This window comes from Canis aureus, chromosome 32 (assembly GCF_053574225.1).
Source record: "Canis aureus isolate CA01 chromosome 32, VMU_Caureus_v.1.0, whole genome shotgun sequence".
NCBI classification, from domain to species: domain Eukaryota; kingdom Metazoa; phylum Chordata; class Mammalia; order Carnivora; family Canidae; genus Canis; species Canis aureus.
The window spans coordinates 28,582,284-28,601,673 of record NC_135642.1 but is presented as its reverse complement, the minus strand read 5'-3'; the positions used below and the strand labels follow the sequence as shown (position 1 = coordinate 28,601,673).

At 34.0% G+C, this 19,390-nt stretch overlaps 2 protein-coding genes and 1 pseudogene across 5 annotated transcripts in view; 1 reads left to right on the top strand and 2 right to left on the bottom strand.

Moving 5' to 3' along the window:
• The window catches only part of SLTM (SAFB like transcription modulator), a 98,630-nt gene that overhangs the window by 73,677 nt on the left and 5,563 nt on the right, over nt 1-19,390 (top strand). The window lies entirely within an intron of this gene.
• MINDY2 (MINDY lysine 48 deubiquitinase 2) overlaps nt 993-19,390 on the bottom strand; it is a 73,836-nt gene continuing 55,438 nt past the window's right edge. The window contains exons 7-9 of one of the 4 annotated variants that reach the window (XM_077881286.1): nt 14,147-14,320; nt 11,103-11,297; nt 993-7,512 (exon numbers count right to left, since the gene is read on the bottom strand). In XM_077881286.1, the coding sequence (XP_077737412.1) occupies nt 7,387-7,512; nt 11,103-11,297; nt 14,147-14,320 (495 nt within the window). In that variant the 3' untranslated portion in view covers nt 993-7,386. Of the gene's footprint in view, nt 7,513-8,281; nt 10,823-11,102; nt 11,298-14,146; nt 14,321-18,293; nt 18,571-19,390 lie in introns of those variants that run through there. The other 3 variants (XM_077881288.1, XM_077881287.1, XM_077881289.1) reach the window with 3 other exon arrangements.
• LOC144303713 (U4 spliceosomal RNA) lies at nt 15,694-15,807 on the bottom strand (annotated as a pseudogene).

Below are 19,390 nucleotides of genomic sequence, written 5' to 3'. Positions count from 1 at the left end.
AAGTCCAGGGTCAGAATTTGCACACAGACCTGGCTTAGACCCTGTATGTCCCCTTCCAGATCTATTTGGGAGCACGCCTCTGGAGTCTGACTGCTTGGCTTCAAATCTCAGCTCCAACAAATCAATAGGTGCCTATATCATAGGATAATATAGAGTGAGGAAAGGGATCCTACGAGAGAAGGTATGAGGAAAGGACAATGCTGCTTACTCTAGTTTTGTTGAAGCTGCTGTATTCTTCCATCAACTCTGGGAGGATGTAAGATGATGCCCAAGGAAAACCAGAGGCAGGGATAAAAGATTAGGAATTTTAATTTCCTCTATCTACATAACTTTTATGCTACAGGAGAAAATCAACTCAACCCAATCTACCTATTTTACTTACTTAAAGGGCAGGCAAGCAATGACTATTTCATATGGCTATCTTTAAAATTCCTCTAAATAGATATTCAAGTTCATTAAAGTGCCAATGATCATATAATGTGCCAAGAATACAAGATGAGTAAGGTTGGACTCCTATTCTTAGAAGGCTCACAATTTATCTTAAATGCTGTGACAAGGGGAAGTCAACAAAACACTATGTGCAATGATTAATTCTGCTCAGAGGGCTGTGGTGTCTAAGAAACTTTCACAGAAATGTTAGACATTAGCCGGTTTGGACATTAAATTGTTGGACAAAAACTTTACATTAGGGTTGGCTTGGTATAAGGATAAAGCGATCCCTTCTCAGCTCTTTCTAGCTTAGTTCTCCAAGAGGATAAAAGTATCAGAAATAATCTACCATTGGGATCAGGTAGTTAAGTATTGTATAGTTTAGAGTTAATTTTTTGGTTCATTGCCTTCAGGGATAAAACTCTGTCTTTATCAAGAGTTGGCCCAAGTATTCTAAGAGTTAACCCTAGGTAAATGTGAATCAATGGCAGTTCCCCATCTCTTCATTGCCCCACTTTGGAAGAAGTACCTTCATGAGATGAATATACATAGCAGAAAGACTGTTTGGTCTAAATATCAAAGTTTATTGAAATAAAATATAATCTATAATAAAAAATACTAAGGGTGTTATCACTGGTTACAGTTTTAAGTACATCAACAAAAAGTCCAACATTTTAATCCAAGAATGACACTATCTTTGTGGTACAATAACAAACATGAAATTAAATGTTGAATAATACTGAATAATTCTGTTAGAATTATTTTATACTTTCCCATCTATTCAGTATGCCCTTTTTTTTTTTCTTTTCTTTTTTTTTTTTTTAGGAATATCCTCCAAAAATGAAACTTTGGAAACTTGTTTAAGACCTAGTTTTTAGAATTAAATAGTTTTAACATAATTAGCATTTAAAACCAATAACTTTTTTTCATAGAAATTCAGTTCAGTTCTAAGTTGGGTAGGTGCTTTTAGGTGTCATTTGAAAAATGTATTTCAAGGCTGTTTTGTATCAGTCTCTATGGTTGCTATTAGCCTAAAACTGCAGTTAAAGCTGGTCACAAAGCAAATTGGATGAATGAATTATTTCAGATATAGAAAGGGTGTTAAGATAGCACAGAAGAGGAGGAAAGAACAAGTGCTCATATACTATATATTTAAACTCTTTGAGAACTCTATTTCAATTGGCCAATCTTGGCCTAACACAAGAGAGCTATGATATGTCATAGTAACTTCCTGAATAGTCGGACATGAAAATGGAGGAAGAAAATTTGTTTCTTCTTACTACATTTCAAGATCACTTGCCTCTGCAGTCATGATACCATTTCACTTGCTATTCCCCCAAAATATGTGCCCCATCCAATTATCCTGCACAATTCAAGGAAAAAGACTCACATGCACTAACTTTAGGAGATGACTTTCAAGTACCTCTAAAGAAGCACAAGTGAAGATTATCCCTTTTACTGACCCTTATGTAGCAGTCATATACCAGTCTGCTATCGTTTTGTCCTACTTTTGTGATATGTGGATCTGTGAAAACAATGTTTGTCATTTTATTGAGGAAAGTCACTTTTTAACAAAAACCACTGGAAGTTTCTCAAATCCTCATCTTTAAAAATCTGTATAGCTATGATAGCCTATGTACTCCGGAAAAAAATGATCATAGAACTAAGATGTAAAAAGGAATAAAAACTGACAATATTGAGACACACCAGACAGATCTTCAAAGATTAAATGCCAGTCTTAGTCTTTAAACATATTCTGTTAGAACCACTCTACAAGGTATTTTAGTGATAATGCCCATTTGGACAGGTCACTGATTTGAGAATTTAAATGGGCATTTCACTTTCCCTAACTTCCTATGGCAGGACTCATGGCAGCTGTGACTGCCAGACCCAAAGAAGCCAGCATCACCTTCAGAAGAATTTTGCTTTGTGCATCCTCTAATCTAAGAGGCATCTCTGCCACTCAAAGCAGAATACTGCATAGAGGAGGCATATAAAGTTTTTTAAGTTAATGACAAATCAAGTGATTTGAAAAAAAATCTTAAAATTAGTATCAGATAAAATAGAGCCATTACAGAATAATACTAGAACTTTTTGTCTTTTAAATCTACTGTGATTTATAGTTTAGGATTTGTATTTCTGCCATGATGTTTCAATTCCTTATCTGGGATAGTACCATGTTCTCAAAAATACCTATTATATGCAGAGAAGTCTAAATCTCAGGACAACAGGATAAAACTGAACTTGAAAATAGTTAAAAAAAAAAAAAAGAAAAAGAAAATAGTTCAGCTCTTGTTGAAGACTTTGACCCAAGTTTTTGAGTTTGTTTTTTTTTTAGATCAGAAAAGTGAAATTAGAAACTAGTTTATGTGAAAATACATATGCATATTCACAATATATTAAACTCTGATTTCTAACAGCAGAGACACTGGCATTAAGTAACAGACGTGTGAATTAAAATTTAGATCTTCAAAAGAAGTTAAAATGACCTGGGTCCTGCAATCTGTCCCTCAGATTCCATTATTTCTCTTTTGTAATTATTTTGGCCAAGATGCCTTCAATTTTAAACTTTAGTTTGTTTTAAAGTGTTACCTGAGGCAAGTAACCTCAGTTCTTTGTAAGATTTTCTCAGTAGCTATAGAAGTATTGGGTATCAGTAAAAAAAAAAAAAAACCCAAAAAACAAAAACCCACTATATTCCCAGAGAACCTAAGATCTGATTTTCTGTCACTTTCTAAAAGGAATTTATCTGCACATTACCAAATAACATTTTATACTAAAAAACAAATAATTCAAATAGTCCTAAATATGACAGTACTTAACAGACCTAAATGAATTCCATCCGTGCACCAGTTTACACATATGCAATTAGTAACCTGATACCACTGTACTTTGTTCCATGGAGAAAAAGGCAAAGAGAATCTAAGTATTTAGATATATGAAAGATATTGGAAAAAAATAGACTTTTAATACTTCTTATACTCTCAAAATACTCTTGATTTTGATCTTACAGTCCACAAAACACAAAAGCAACCACAAAATACATTTTGGGAAGAGATGATACCATACTCAAAGACAAGATAATTCTACGCATTTTAACAGCATTAAAAAAAAAAAACTGACTTTAAGAAATATTGTCATTGGGAAAAAGATCTGCACACTCAAGAACAGAAACTATAATGTTTATGATTATTTAAGTAATATTCTGAGTTTTTACTATGCCCTTTATTCAGGAGTTTAAAGCACTAAAAAATGCACATCTTTTACATGTTTAGAATAAATTGAGGCACAGAAAATTTGCCCCTGGAAAGATGAAAGCCAGATTTTTAGACTTAAAACAGTTCAGACTTCCACATTTCCAATTTTGTATTTTCTTAAAATACAAACTATGTACTGTCTTTAATACTTCCATGTTATTTTATCAAACTAAATTTTCCATATTTTAAAATAACTAGTATATTTAATAGGAAATTAAGTAAAATGTAATCAATTTACTTTTTTTGCTTAAAAGATTTTTTTTTAAATAAATGAGTTTGAGGACAGTTCTAGAAATTCTTGCCTTGAATATTTCTCCAGCAGGACATTACCATTAATATATGGACTACAACAATTCCTTCCTTAAATATCTATCTGACTTCTAGTCCTCTTTCCTCTCAAGGTCTCACTTAGTGACCTGAGCTGATAATTCAGTAAAAATGAAGTATTAAGGTTTTGTGCAAGTACAAAATGGTTAATGTTGGGTTCAGTCAACTAACCTGTTATTAACTTGCTTAATTAAGCTAAGATCAAGAAGTATGCGGAAGAATTTGAAACATAATATGGGATAAGTAGTCAAATACTAGAAATATGAGACACTAAAAAAATATATTCCAAAACTTAATCCTAAACTTAAATCTATGCCTCATTCAACTGCTAAGCTGACACCTTGAAACATGGAAGTTACTTCACCTAAGCACACTGGACCAGCATATTACAGGAAGCAGCCAATGCCAATTTTAGCTGCTTCAGACTGCTTAGTGTATGTATGTGTGTGTGTGTGTGTGTGTATTTTTTTAAGTGATAATTCTTAAATTTGAGGGAAAGTTCCCAGATTGCTTTGACAATAGAAGTCGTGGATCCTTGCTTCAGAAGAACAGATACACACACGCATACAAACAGGCACAAAAGTACTTTTAAATGTTGATAACCTATTGTAAATCACAGCATTGTTGATTCAGTGGGATACACATGAGGACAATTTTCATATTGCTAACGAAGACTGGTCACTAAACTTAAGAAATAGCCTTTATAAAGTACAAGAAAGTACAGCGACCATATCCATTCACATTCATGTCGCTTTTGCTAGCTCTAACAGTGATTGGTTGATGCAAATGTGTCCTTAATCTAGCCTATAAATATTAACAACAAAAATGTTTAAGTTCCACCTTCTGCTCAAGCAGTTCATGTAACAGTTTTCAAGTACTACAAAACACTGTGAATGAAAGACTTGAATATACCACTATCAAATTCCAATGTACCCAAACCACCAATGAAATGTCTGAATATGTAATTTGTTGCCTTGAGCAAAATATAAGAAAATAAAGACACAATAACTCTCTAATCTTCAAGGATGGGAAATCAGTATCTCCAAGAAGTTTGTTTTAATAGGACTGAACATTTAATTTTTTTCCTCACAGTAATCAAACATTTTATCATTATTACTCTTGGTATATCAAACTGAACTTCAGGAATGTAAGAAAGTCTGACTTGGAAATATTACATAGAAAAAAGGTTGAATTAACAACACATGTTTTTTAGTTATTTTTATATAAGTATACATTGACATCTACTTATCTGATAGCAGCACTGCTGGTTTTGAGTGAGTTATTTTTCTTCCAGAGGGAATGCAGAATGGCAGTATTATCTTTGGAACAAATTAGAAGATAGTAACAAATAACAGAATAACTTTTACACATTTTTTTCAAGGGTAATAAATAGATAAGTATATAATTATGGAAAAATATGCCTCAAATATGCTTTTTAAAATTTCTCAGGATTTACTGTTTTGCCTTTTCATATTATAATATAATGCATTGTCCCTACTATCTGTTCTAGGAAAAACAAATGCTGAGGTTTGAGTTTCCTCCTTCAACCAATAGAGTGATATCAAGAGAAAACTTGGACTAAGGTCAACTTGCTTGAGCCAACAGAGAATTCTGTAGAACATCTGATTATTAAATTAAAGACTCACCAAATATTTTGTACCAAAGTTTTATACCCCAAACAGGTTCTCTGATGATGATTTATCATGCTAGCATAGGAAATCTGAAGGGATAAACAAATGGTATAACATAACCAGACATGCAATACAGAAGGACATGACATAAAGCTTGACCCTGGATTTTTCCCTTAGAATAATTCCTTCCATAAATAAGACTTTACTTTTTATTTTTACATATAGACTCATCCTATAAATGGTCTTGGATCATGGAGAATGTTAAGGACATAGCTTAAGAAATCTAGACCACATTTTTTTTGTAGTCTATTGTCATCCTAGACCACAAGAACATTCTCCAAGTCGATGCTCAGGTTAGATTAAGATGCTCTTAAACAAATTTACTGAGGCTTAGAATGTAAATCACATAACTACTTGCAGCAGCAATAGTCTTTTCAAAAATGACTAAAACAAACTTTTAAATATAAAGCATATAAAAAGGACTATTAAGGATAGTAGAAATACTGGAAAATATGTGTTGCCTCATAATAAAGTTCAATAAATATTCTTTCTGAATCCTATAAACACTACAAGATGTTATAGGTCTATTTGGTTGGTTCACATAAGTTAAAAAAAAATCTGATTGCTTTTACCTAAATTTCTCCCAATTCTTATCTATTTTCAAACAGATTTTTATTAATGCTTTTTCACTAGACTCAGAAATTATTTCTAAATTACTTTCAGAAATGTGCTTTTTTTTTTTGTTGGCTTTAGTAAGTATACTTAATTTTCCAGCAAATAAACATGATTTAAATTTTAAGGTTCAAGGTAATTCTAGAAAAAGGTAGACATTGAACTATCTGCTTTTCTACATCCCATATTTACAAGGCCTAGCATCCACTGTGGTTTCCTTCCTATACTCAGTTCTCACACACTGTCAATAAGTAGTAACTGTAGTACAAGTTACCTATATTAAATATTTCAAAATTCCTCAAAATTTCACAACACTACAAAGTTATTAATATCTGATTTTGATAGAATATGAGTATTAGTGTTATGCAATTTTTTTGCTATTGGAAAAGAAATACAAATTATTTTTTCTATCTAAATTAAACCCAAGCTCCATTATCAGTTCTCAAGATAATATCTAAAATGTACATTCCTAAAGAAAGGTAAAGCTGTTCAAGGGCTGAACTAGTCCAATATAGGATTAAGGGTTATTTATTTCTGTTATTTTTTGTCAGGGTTCTTTTGTTTGTGTTGTTTTTTTTCTCTCTCTTTTTACATCCCTGTATTAAACCCCTGGTTTCTCTTGGATTAGATAATAATTTAACATTGTAAAAATTAATTTCAGAAACTATTGTGCTAATATTTAGATTTCAGGAAGGAATCAGACGAAATAAGTTACCTCCATTCATTGTTAGAACAGAAGATAAAATAGCTTACTAACTGATATGAGTTATGAATGTCACTATGACACAAAATTTGCTGTGATTTGCTTATTTGGCTACAAGTGAAGTATTTTTCATGAATGAAAACACACAGCATTTCCAACTTGTAACATGAAACTCCAGCTCATAAAGAGTGTACTGTGTGACTTGAAAAAGTCTGATTGTAACTAAGTAACAACCTTTCCCCTGAAAAACATGAACAAAATCCATTGGGAAATCAGGCACAGACGGTATTTATCGGTTTTTCTTCCTTTCCTCCTGTGGTTTTGTTTCTCAAGACATATAGATGCATCCAACAGAATCCAACACTTGTTACAAAATGACACAGCTATTTTTGTCCTTTTCTTTCTCTTTATCTTTTTCTCGAGGTTCCTTTCGTTTACGTTCACTATTCCCAGGTTGTCTTCTACTTGGAGAGGCTTGTGCTGGCTGGCTTTGCTTTAAGAAAAATAAACAGGAAGAAATTACCTCAACTTTCTAAGGTGCTTAATCATAGTTATCTAGAAGGAAAAACCACAAGAGTGAAAGGAATCATTAATGAAAAAGTTATTTGTACACAGACTTGTTATGTTACATGGTAACTGAGTAACTGCCTCTGTCATTTTGGATAGATATAATTAATGTATCCATTATTCTAAGTAAATGAAATTTCAAACAATATGTAGGATTATATTCCCTGAAGCCTCAAATTCAAGAAATATTTATGTTAAAGTTTAGAATATGTAAAAGAAGGTGACAACTTTTGGTAAATTAAGTTCTCTAAGTCCTCATTAAATACTATAATAAACAAATTTTAAAGGAGAAAAAGAAAATCCTGAGAACTTCAAGTGTGAATAAGTGTATTCTGTGAAATAAGAGCATGTTTTTAGTGAAAAGCTAGGTTTCCACTACCATGGTAGGTTTTAACTTTTAAGCTTGGAATAGTCCATGTTTGAACTAGAACTAGAAATACTTAGTTTAATGGAGACCTCTATGTATAATGTTTTGTTGGACCTTAAAGCGCATCTTACTTTATTATATACCCGAGTCAAAGGAACCGTTCTGGCATAGTACAGTTAAACATGAAAGAAGGGAAATATTTTTTTCATTCATTAAAAAGGAACCCATTTAAAGCCACATTTTTAGAGCTTAATACTTTTAACTAGGGAAAATGGAAAGGTGCTAATAATAATCTTTGTTGAATACTTAGTACATGTCAGACATTGGGTTTATGTACTAACATTATTTATTCTTACCCACAAATCTGAGAGTTAAGCATTATCTTTTATTTTCAAGATAGGGAAAATGGGGCTAAGAGAGGTAAAGGACATTGTCCAAGGTGCAGCAACTAGTATGGGGAGACAGGAACGGGAAGACAGAAGCAGAAAATGCAATCCATGTCTATCTGGCTCTGAAGTCTACATTCTTACCAGCAGTACCTCATACTGCCCTCTAATTATTACAAAAGACTTTGTCCCAATTGGTTTATATTCTTTGGAGCTATTAACAATTTAAAAAATACATTTCATTCAATTGCACCAAAAATAATAAAATACTTAGGCATAAATTTAACCAAAGAGATGAAAGATCTGTACTCTGAAAACTATAAAGCACTCATGAAAGAAATTGAAGACAACACAAAGAAATGGAAAGATATTCCATGCTTATGGATTGGAAGAACAAATATTAATAAGATGTCTATACTACCCAGAGCAATCTACAGATTTTAATGCAATCCCTATCAAAATTCCAACAGCATTTTTCACAGACCTAGAACAAACAATCCTAAAATTTGTATGAAACTACAAAAGACCTGTAATAGCCAAAGCAATCTTGAAAAAGAAAAATAAAACTGGAGGTCTCATAATTCCAGACTCAAAGTTATATTACAGAGTTGTAATAATCACAGCAGTATGATACTGGGGCACCTGGCTGCTCAGTCAGAAGAGTGTGCCACTCTTGATCTCAGGGTCATGAGTTTGAGTCCCATGTTTGGTGTGGAAATTACTTAAATAAAAAAACAACAGTATGATACTGATATAATAATAGACACATACATCAATGGAATAGAACAGAAAACCCAGAAATACACCTACAGTTACATGGTCAACTAATCTTTGACAAAGGAGGAAAGAATATGCAACAGGAAAAAGTCTTTTCAACAAATACTGTTGGGAAAACTGAACAGCTATGCAAAAGAATGAAACTGGACCGCTTTCTTACACCATACATAAAAATTAAAAAAAAAAAAAAAAAAACACGGATTAAGGACCTAAATGAGAGACCTGAAAAAATAAAAATATTAGAAGAGAGCAGAGGCAGTAATTTCTTTGACATTAGCCATATTAACATCTTTCTGCATATGTCTCCTGAGGCAAGGGAAACAAAAGCAAAAATAAGCTATTGGAATTACATCAAAAGCTTCTGCACAGCAAAGTAAACAATAAAACTAAAAGACAACTTACTGAATGTGAAAAGATATTTGTAAATGACATATCTGATAAAGGGTTAGTATCTAAAATATATAAAGAACTTAACACCAAGGAAACAAATAAGCCAATTTAAAAATTGGCATAAGAGGTGCCTGGGTGGCTAAGTCGGTTGGGTGTCCAACTCTTGATTTCAGCTTGGGTCGTGGTCTCACAGTTGTGGGATTGAGCCCCATGTCTGGCTCTGCACTCAAGGCAGATTCTACTTTAGATTCTCTCTCCCTCTCCCTACCGCTCACTCCCTGTCTCTCCCTCAAGTAAATAAATAAAAAAATTTAAAAATAAAATAATTAAAAATTATTTCTCCAAAGAAGACCTATAGAAGTCCATCAGACACATGTAAAGATGCTCAACATCACTCATCATCAGGGAAACGCAAATCAAAACCACAATGAGATACCACCTTACATCTGATAGAATGGCTAAATTCAAAAACATTAAGAAACAGTAAGTGTTGGTGAGGATGTGGAGGAAAAGGAACATTTATGCACTGGTAGGAATGCAAACTGGTACAGCTACTCTGAAAAACAGTATGGAGGTTCCTCAAAAAATTAAAAACAGAGCTACTCTTTGACCAGCCATTACACTACTGGGTATTTACCCAAAGAATACAAAATATTAATTCAAAGGGATACATGCACCCCTATGTTTACTGAAGCATTATTTACAATAGCCAAATTATGGAAGCAACCTAAGTGTCCATTAATAGATGAACAGATAAAGAATATGTGGCATATACACAATGGAATATTATTCAGTCATGAAAAAGAATGAAACCTTGCCATTTGCAACAACATGGATGGAGCTAGAGAGTATAATGCTAAGTGAGACAAACTAGTCAGAGAAAGACAAATACTGTATGATTTCATTCATACATGGAATTTAAGAAACAACACTAAGTGAACAAAGAAGAAAAAAAGAGACAAACCAAAAAACAGACTCTTAACTATAGAGAACAGACAAATGCTTCCCAGAGGGGAGGTGGATGGGAGTGGGGAATGGGGAAAATAGGTGAAGGGGGTTAAAAGTACATTTAGCTTGACAAGCACTGAGTAATGTATAGCATCGTTAAATCACTACGTTGTACACCTGAAACTAATATAACACTGTATGTTAACTACACTGGAATTAAAATTAAAAAAAAAAAAAAAGAAACAACTGAAGGGGCGCCTGGGCGGCTCAGTCGGTTAAGCGTTCGACTCTTGATCTCAGCTCAGGTCCTGATCTCAGGGTCGTGAGTTCAAGCCCCGCGTTGGGCTCCACACTGGGCGTGGAGCCTACTTAAAAAACAAAACAAAACAAAACAAAAAACAAAACTGAAAAATCTTGCCATCAGAAACTCAGGAAAAATAATTTCACTAAATGAGAAATATATTAAGATAATCACAAACTTATAACAATGTCACAAAACCCATGGGTGCTAAAATGCTAACATAACTGAAGAGTCAATACCTAATTTAAAAATATTTATCTCAAAAAAAAGCTAAAAAATATTTATCTCAGCACAAATTTGTTGCTAAAGTGATCATTATATTTAAGAATCAGAACACTAGTTTTTACCTGGGCCTGTGTAGAAGCAGAAGCAGCAGCAGCTGCTGCTTGTTCCTGTTCCTGATAATATTGAGAAGCCCGTCTATCCTCCTCTTCTTGGAGTTTCTTTGCTAGTTCCAAATCACTGATTCCTTCAGGTATTTGTTCCCAATTGATCTCTTGGCTCTGCTGTTCTTGTTGTAGAGATAATGCCATAAGATAGTCCTAAGAAATTAAGTTATAACCATCTTTAGCTATGAGATTTTACTCAAGAACTGGTAAGTATAGAGGTTATACCTACAAAACTATGAGAAAGGCTTTTAAAAAACATATCAGAGTTTAAATACAAAAATTAAAGTTACCTAAGTATTTCTGAGAGCTATAATTTCAGTGATGCTGCCATTGTTCTAAATATTCTTGGAATTCATTTAAAATTATTTCTAGAACCAGTATATAAGGCATTCAAGAAAGCTTTAAAAACAATCCCCAATAAAAACAAAATAAAAACCCTCCACAAAATGCCCCAAAGGGGCACCCGGCTGGCTCTGTGGAGCATGCAACTCTTGATTTTGAGGTCATGAGTTCAAGTCGCATGTTGGGCATAGAGCCTACTTTAAAAACAAACAAAACAAAATAAACTTCCCCATATTTATGAAAGAAACACATCTGTAGAAATTGTGTTTGAATTTGTATGTGAATGTAGAAAAAACTAGGTGGATATATATCAGTTGTCTTTGTGTAGTGATACGGTAATTTACAATTTACTGTAATTTACAATTTACAATTTACTTTCTTATTTACATTTTTTTATTTTGTCTCAATTCTACATTTCCCAACCTCCATTGAATGTCATAAGTCTTTTTTTTAATTGTAAGAATTTCCCAAATAATTAAATAATTAATTAATTTATTAAATGTTCTTCTAAACCATGATTTTTAAAGCCAATAACACAGTTGCCCATCATTCAGTGATATTCAATTACTTAACCAGCTCTTCCTTCCACCAACACTCCCAAGTTATATCCTATGAGAAAATGTGATGCACTTGGTTGAAAGTTATATCTAATTTCACACACATTCATTAAGAATTAGTACTGAATGGAACTTGACTACTCTGTGCATCTCCCCCAACCTATACTCAAAATGAGAAGATTTTAATTACCTACAGGGGATATCTAAAAGGTTGTTGCCTGTGAAGACTTTGTACTATCTAGCATGAATATCTTACTAACATGACGAATTTGCCCTTCAAATTTTTTTCCTCACTTCCTCAAACTGCCCGTTGCCAAGTCCCATGGTCTTAAATTCACTCTTTTCTTGCTACTTCCACAGACACTGTATTTCTCTCAGCATCTTACAACTTTATTACTGTGGCAATCTACTGCTTTACTTTCATCCCTTCTGTTCTGATATTTTTTACATATAGTGTCAAAAAAATCTTGCACATTTCTTTCGAGTAATATATTTTTAAATGCCCCTATAAAGCTTCTGAAGGAAAATGAGCATATTATTATGGCTGTTTGTATACTTTCAAGTATTCTCCTGTGCGCTCATAACTTATTATTCAAACTGCCACTATCAAACTTAACATATAATTATTAGTTGGTCAAATATTTGCCTCTCTGTTAGACTGTAGAACTCCTGAGGACAGGACTAAATGATTTATCTTTGCCTCCCGAGGACCTTGTTAATAATGCCAGGAACACAACTGCTCAATGAATATTGGCTAAATGAACAGCCTCCATGTACTTAAATTGTTATCAGCATCAGAAATATGTGCCAACTCTTCAACATAATGACATTTCTGCCTCAGTTGTGGAAGAAGTCATGTCATTGTTACACTTTTCATAAGAAACACGCTTCTGGCTCCAAGGCTGCCCACCCGTAGCAGACAAAGATCTCACCTGTCTCAGATATAAATGAGAATTCCACTCATTAGTGCAATTCTTGCTCTAAGTGTCTACTTACCCTGGACTCTAAGGCTTGGAAAACTACCTAACATTTTTACCCTCTCCTTTTCCTACTTTTTCTGACTAGCCAAAATTGATCTCTAATCTGTGCTCACCTCATCTCTGCCACCATAACTAAACCATCATCACCTCTTGTTTGAATTGCTAGTCTCTACTAACACCTGTGTTGTCTGTTTATACCTATGCATTTTTCACATAGTAGCCTTTAAAAAAGGTAAAGTAGGGGTGCCTGGGTGGCTCAGTCTGTTAGGTGGCTTCCTTCGGCTCAGGTCATGATCCCAGCATCCTGGGATCAAGCCCCACATCAGGCTCCTGCCCAGCCAGGAGTCTGCTTCTCCCTCTGCCCCTCCCCCTTGCCTGTGCACGCTCTCTCAAATAAATAAATAAATAAAAACTTAAAAACAAACAAACAAACAAATAAATAAATAAGTAAGGTAAAGTAGATCATCTTCCACATTTAACACTTGCCATATCTTTCCTATTAAAATTTAAAATAAAATTCAAACTCTGTATCATGGCCTTCACAGTTCAATATAATCTGGCTTTCTGAACCAAAGTGTATATAATCAATGTACAAATGTAAAATGCTCACTTACTGATTTAGGAAATGTCAGGAATATTTCACAATAAATCTTTATTTCAGAAGTTTTGGATAACTAAATTCACATTTGAAAGGAATGAGCATTTTATTTCTAATTTTTTTAAAGGTTTTATTTATTTATTCATCATGAGAGTCAGAGAGAGAGAGAGAGAGAGAAAGAGAGAGGCAGAGACATAGGCAGAGGGAGAAGCAGGCTCCATACAGGGAGCCCCACATGGGACCTGATCCCAGGTCTCCAGGATCATGCCCTGGGCTGAAGGCAGGTGCTCAACCACTGAGCCACCCAAGGATACCCTATTTTTAATTTTTTAAAAAAGGTTTTATTTATTTGAGAGAAGGAGCGAGCAAGAGCAGAAGGAGGGGCAAAGGAAGAAGCGGACCATGTGGACTTTACTTCAGGACCCTGAGATCATGACCTGAGTCGATGTCAGACATTTAACTCACTGAGCCACCCAGGCACCCTGAAAGGAACGAGCATTTTAAATGATATGAAGACAAATTTACCTGATCTATCTGATCTTGCTGTCCTCTGTATACGGTTTCAGGATCTGAAGGAGGCCGCAGATGAAATTCTGAGTCGCAGAAATTTCCATCACCATCCACATTATGTAGGCTTTCCCAAACAACTTTTTCTTCAGTAAGAAACCCCTGATCTGTTACCAGCAAATACAGCAGACCCTTAATAAGAAAGAAAAGGCACTGTTAAATTGACCAAAACTAGCTAATACTTAAGGGAAATTTTATCATCTTATGTGTAAAGCATATTAATTATTCCTACTAGTTAGATATAATAAATAGTAGACAAAGTTCACTGAATTAGGTCTACCTGGCTTTGAATACAGATTATTATTTTATATGTTTATAAATATTGAAATAGGAATATTTTATATTTTTCACAAATATATTTATATATTTTATATATTTATAAATTTATAGAAGTAAGAAGCTGCTGGCAGGCTCAACTACTACATAACCTATAAATAGCCTCTAAGGGTTTTTAAGGAATTTGTATAGTATATTCCTGTTTTATGAAATATCAGGTAACAAGACACAGTCACAATAAAATTATATCACACTGCCTGTTTATTAAAAGTTAAAAATATATGACTAATCCAAACCATATCGATTTTTTCTTTTTCTGCTCACACCATTAGTTGCTCTTCTTTCAACACCAAGAGTACTTACAAAGTACTTATTTCTATTGTAGCACTGAATCACACTGTGCCACGACTGTGTTTCCCTGCCTCATTCCCAGACTTTATTTTTAAATCTATGTCTGGGCCTAGTGTAGCGTACATCATAAAGCTGAAGCCTAATATTTATTGAATCAATTAATGAATTAATTTATATTTTTAGTCACTACCACAGAATTTAGTACTGACTTCTAATTTTTCATATGAATTAGTTCTAATTCCAATCATATGTAAAGTGTCCCTATGATACCATTAAAGTTTTTAAGCCATTTTTTTTTTCAGATCTGCCAAGGATATGACTTTCATTTACTTGCTCAGGATTTCCACTGTTAATGTAGTATTTGTTGTTGCACAGGATTCATGCTTCTCATGTTCTCTCATCACAATTAATTTTAATAATTAAGAATAAGAAATTTCTTTAGAGGGTTTGGTGGTGGCATTAGAGAAATCACTGAATAGAACCACAGCTATATAGTCAACTAATCTTAAACAAAGCAGGAAAGAATATCCAATGGAAAAAAAGTCTCTTCAACAAACAGGGTTGGGAAAACCAGACAGCAATATGCAGAAGAATGAAACTAGACCACTTTTGTACACCATACACAAAAATAAATTTAAAATAGATGAGAGACCTAAATGGGAGACAGGTTAAACCATCAAAGTCCTAAAGGAGTGCACAGGCAGTAACCTCTTTGACATCAGCTGTTGCAACTTCTTACTAGATATGCATCCCGACGCAAGGGAAACAAAAAACAATCTTCATCAAGATAGAAAGCTTTCACAAAGTGAAGGAAACAAGAAAACTAAAAGCAACATTTGGAACAGGAGAAGATATTTATTTGTTTGTTTATTTATTTATTTATTTTTATTTATTTATTTTTTTGAAAAGATATTTATAAATGACATTTCAATTAGCAATAATCATGCCTCGGATAAACCTCATTGGCTACGATACTGCCACTGCGCAAAGCTTATAAATGACATTTCAGATAAAGGGTAGGTATCCAAAATATATAATGAACTTAAACAACTCAACATCCAAAAAACAATCCAATTTAAAAATGCGCAGAGACAGGAATAGACATTTTCCCACAGAAGATGTACAAATGGCTAACAAACACATGAAAATATACTCCACCTCACTCATCAACAGGGAAATGCAAATCAAAACTATGATGAGGTATCACCTTACACCTGTAAGAATGGCTAAAATTAACAACACAGGAAACAACAGATGTTGGCAAGGATGCAGAGAAAGGGGAACTCTCTTATACTGTTGATGGGAAAGCAAACCGGTTCAGCCACTCTGGAAAATAGAAAAGAGGATGCTCAAAAAGTTAAAAAAAAAAAAAAAAAAAAAAAAAAGACCCAGCAATTGAACACTACTAGGTATTTACCCAAAGGATACAAAAACACTGATTTGAAGGGATACACGCACCCTAATGTTTACAGCAGCATTATCTACAATAGCCAAATTATGGAAAGAGCCCAAATGTCCATCTACTGATAAAGAAGCTGCGGGGTGTGTGTGTGTAAAATGGAATATTACTCAGCCATAAGAATGAAATCTTGCCATTTATAATGACAAGAAATCACTGAATAAACTCTGAAGCTTTAAAAACTAATTATTATTTTTGAACATTTACTATCTGTCCAGCAACACAGCTGTTCCTAAAATATGAAATCTTTCCTATTGTCTACTACCAGTTACATCTAAAAGTTAGCTGTAGATACTGATTAATTTATATGGTCATTGAAATTACTATAGCAACATGAAAAGTATTCATAAAGAAAAACATCTGGTGTATACAGTTTAAAGACACTGCTGTAAGCAAAAATTATGAGGTGATATCTCATTTTTAAAAAATCAAGTAGGTTCCAGTTCATTATTTAAATACCTATGATATGCTCATGACTATGCTATCATGGAAAGTAATGATCTTTCCTTAGTTTGTACTAGATACCCTCTTTATGCTATTCCATAGCATATCACTATCACAGCACTTTATACATCAAAAACTGTAGTTATCTATTTCCTTATCTGTCTCAATGTATTTCAAGCCCCTTAAGGACCAGAGCCATGTTTTATTCAGTTACCTAACACGTTTTTAATACCCAGTCAGGGTCTACCTTGCCCTAAATAATTAAAAAACAACAACAACAACAAAAAAACCCCTAAAAGTTCTTTCCAGCCAATTTTCCACTGAATAGATCTAACCTTTCTATATTTATACTTACCAGAGTACATTTTAATATACCATTATACTGTACAATATCTAGGTTTCATAATTTATTTTACGTAAATCATATATTAGAGTGGCTACTTATTAGGAGAGAAATCAGTCTTATTCTCCAAATGACACTTTAAAATGGGTAAATTCTGGGAGGGTTTTGTTGAAACCTGTTACCATCCGTAGCATATGAATATAAGTTTAACAAAAATGGTGTTTCTTTCTTGAAATAGCTGACCTGTCTTCTCATGGACCACCAGGTCTCAATTTCTTCCTCTTTTAGATCTTGACATTTATCAAAACAGTCTGTAACTAGTCCACTGTCAACAATGCTGGTTATTACTCAACAGTTCCTTTGTATAATTGCATTGTAGAATAGCAAAGTATGTATTAATATGGCCCTTTGTTCTTGAAAGTCCATAATTAAATTACCATCAAGAGTTGCTCTTGCTTTTGTGGCACCTGTGTGGCTCAGTGGTTGAGCATCTGCTGCTTTTCGCTGAGGTTGTGATTCTGGGGTCCTGGGATGGAATCCCACATCAGGTTCCCTACAGGGAGCCTGCTTCTTCTCCCTCTGCCTATGTTTCTGCCTCTATCTCTCTCATGAATAAAAAGTAAAATCTTAAAAAAAAAAGCTCTTGCTTTTATATCCCAGCACTTTTGCTACATCATCTGGTCAAAGCATTCTTTTCTAAGCCTTGAATCTTCTTCCTAATCTTACCAGTTTCTATAAATACTAATTTCAAAAAAAAAATAATACAGGATGCATATATTAATGTATAAAATATATATAACTTATTATATGAAAATAATAAATGATACTAGATAATTTTTATAACCTAGGCAATTGGATCACCAAAGACAGAATGAAAAACTGTTCTATCTAAAATACCCTGATAGGGGCACCTGGGTGGCTCAGTCTGTTAAGCTTCTGCCTTCCACTCAGCCAATGATCCTGGGGTCCTGGAATGGAGTCTTGTGTCAGGCTCCTTGCTCAGTGGGGAGTCTGCATCTCCCTCTCCTTCTTCCCCCTCCCCCTTGCTTTGGTCTGTCTCTCAAATAAATACATACATGACAATATCATCACAATTTGTAAATTGATAAAATAGAAGAAAACTTGTCAGATGTATACAAAGATTATGTAATTCTAGCCTTTAAATATGGAGGAAAGCACTGCCCAAGTATGTCTGGTTGATTAGCTTGGATTCAAATGACAATGTCATTGGATCTTAGTTTTCTTTTCTTTATTATGAAGTGATACAGAGGCAGTTCAGAGAATTTCTAAGGTATTTTATAAATTAGAAGATGAACTTTACTTCTATTTAACAAGCATCTCTCTCATCTACAAATAGTTTTCTTATCCATCCAGAGAGGCAGAGCTGTTGAGCGTGGGCTTGAAAGTCAGATTAGAGCTGCTTAAAAACTGAATGGTCTTTGGCAAGTTACTTAGGCCTTTCAGCCTGTTGTAAAGTGAGAGTAATAATATCCACTCCTCATAGGGAAGCTGTGAAAATTAAATGAGATAATGTATGTTAAGTGCTTAGTACAATGCAAGCCACATAATGCTTAATGAATAGGAGATATTATATTCATGAACACCACCTAAATCTATCTCAGTTTCTTTCTTTCTTTTTTTTTTCCTATCTCAGTTTCTATATCTGTTGCCTTTTCCTGCCTCCTATTTAGGAGAGAAAGATGAATTTCTGCCTCCACTATGGAATCTATCACTTGTTAGTCTGTTTCTACACTCCTTACCCCGACCCCATTTAATGTGACAATGTTTGATGTATTAACCACCTTTTAAAAATAACTGAATTAGGGATGCCTGGGTGGCTCAGTGTTTGAGCGTCTGCCTTTGGTTCAGGGAGTAATCCTGGAGTCCCAGGATCAAGTCCCACATCAGGCTCCCTGCATGGAGCCTGCTTCTCCCTCTGCCTATGTCTCTGCCTCTCTCTCTCTGTGTCTCTCATGAATACATAAATAAAATCCTTAAAAAAAAACAAAACAAAACAAAAAGTCTAACCTAATAGAGAATTTGTCTCTGCCTCTATTCAGTTTCTAAAGAGAGGAGTTAGAACAAAGATGAGTACTGGAGAACGTTATAGCAGACACATATATACCTCCCCTTTGGTCAAATAAAAGTCCATAACTCATATATCTCTAGAGTTTCATTTTTTAAAAAGTCTTATCTATTGAGAGAGAGGGAGAGCGTGAGCACGCCTGAGCAGGGGTGAGGGGCAGAAGGAGAGAAACAGACTCTTCGCTGAGCAGGGAGCCCCATGTGAGACTCAATCCCAGTACCCCGGGATCATGACCGGAGCCAA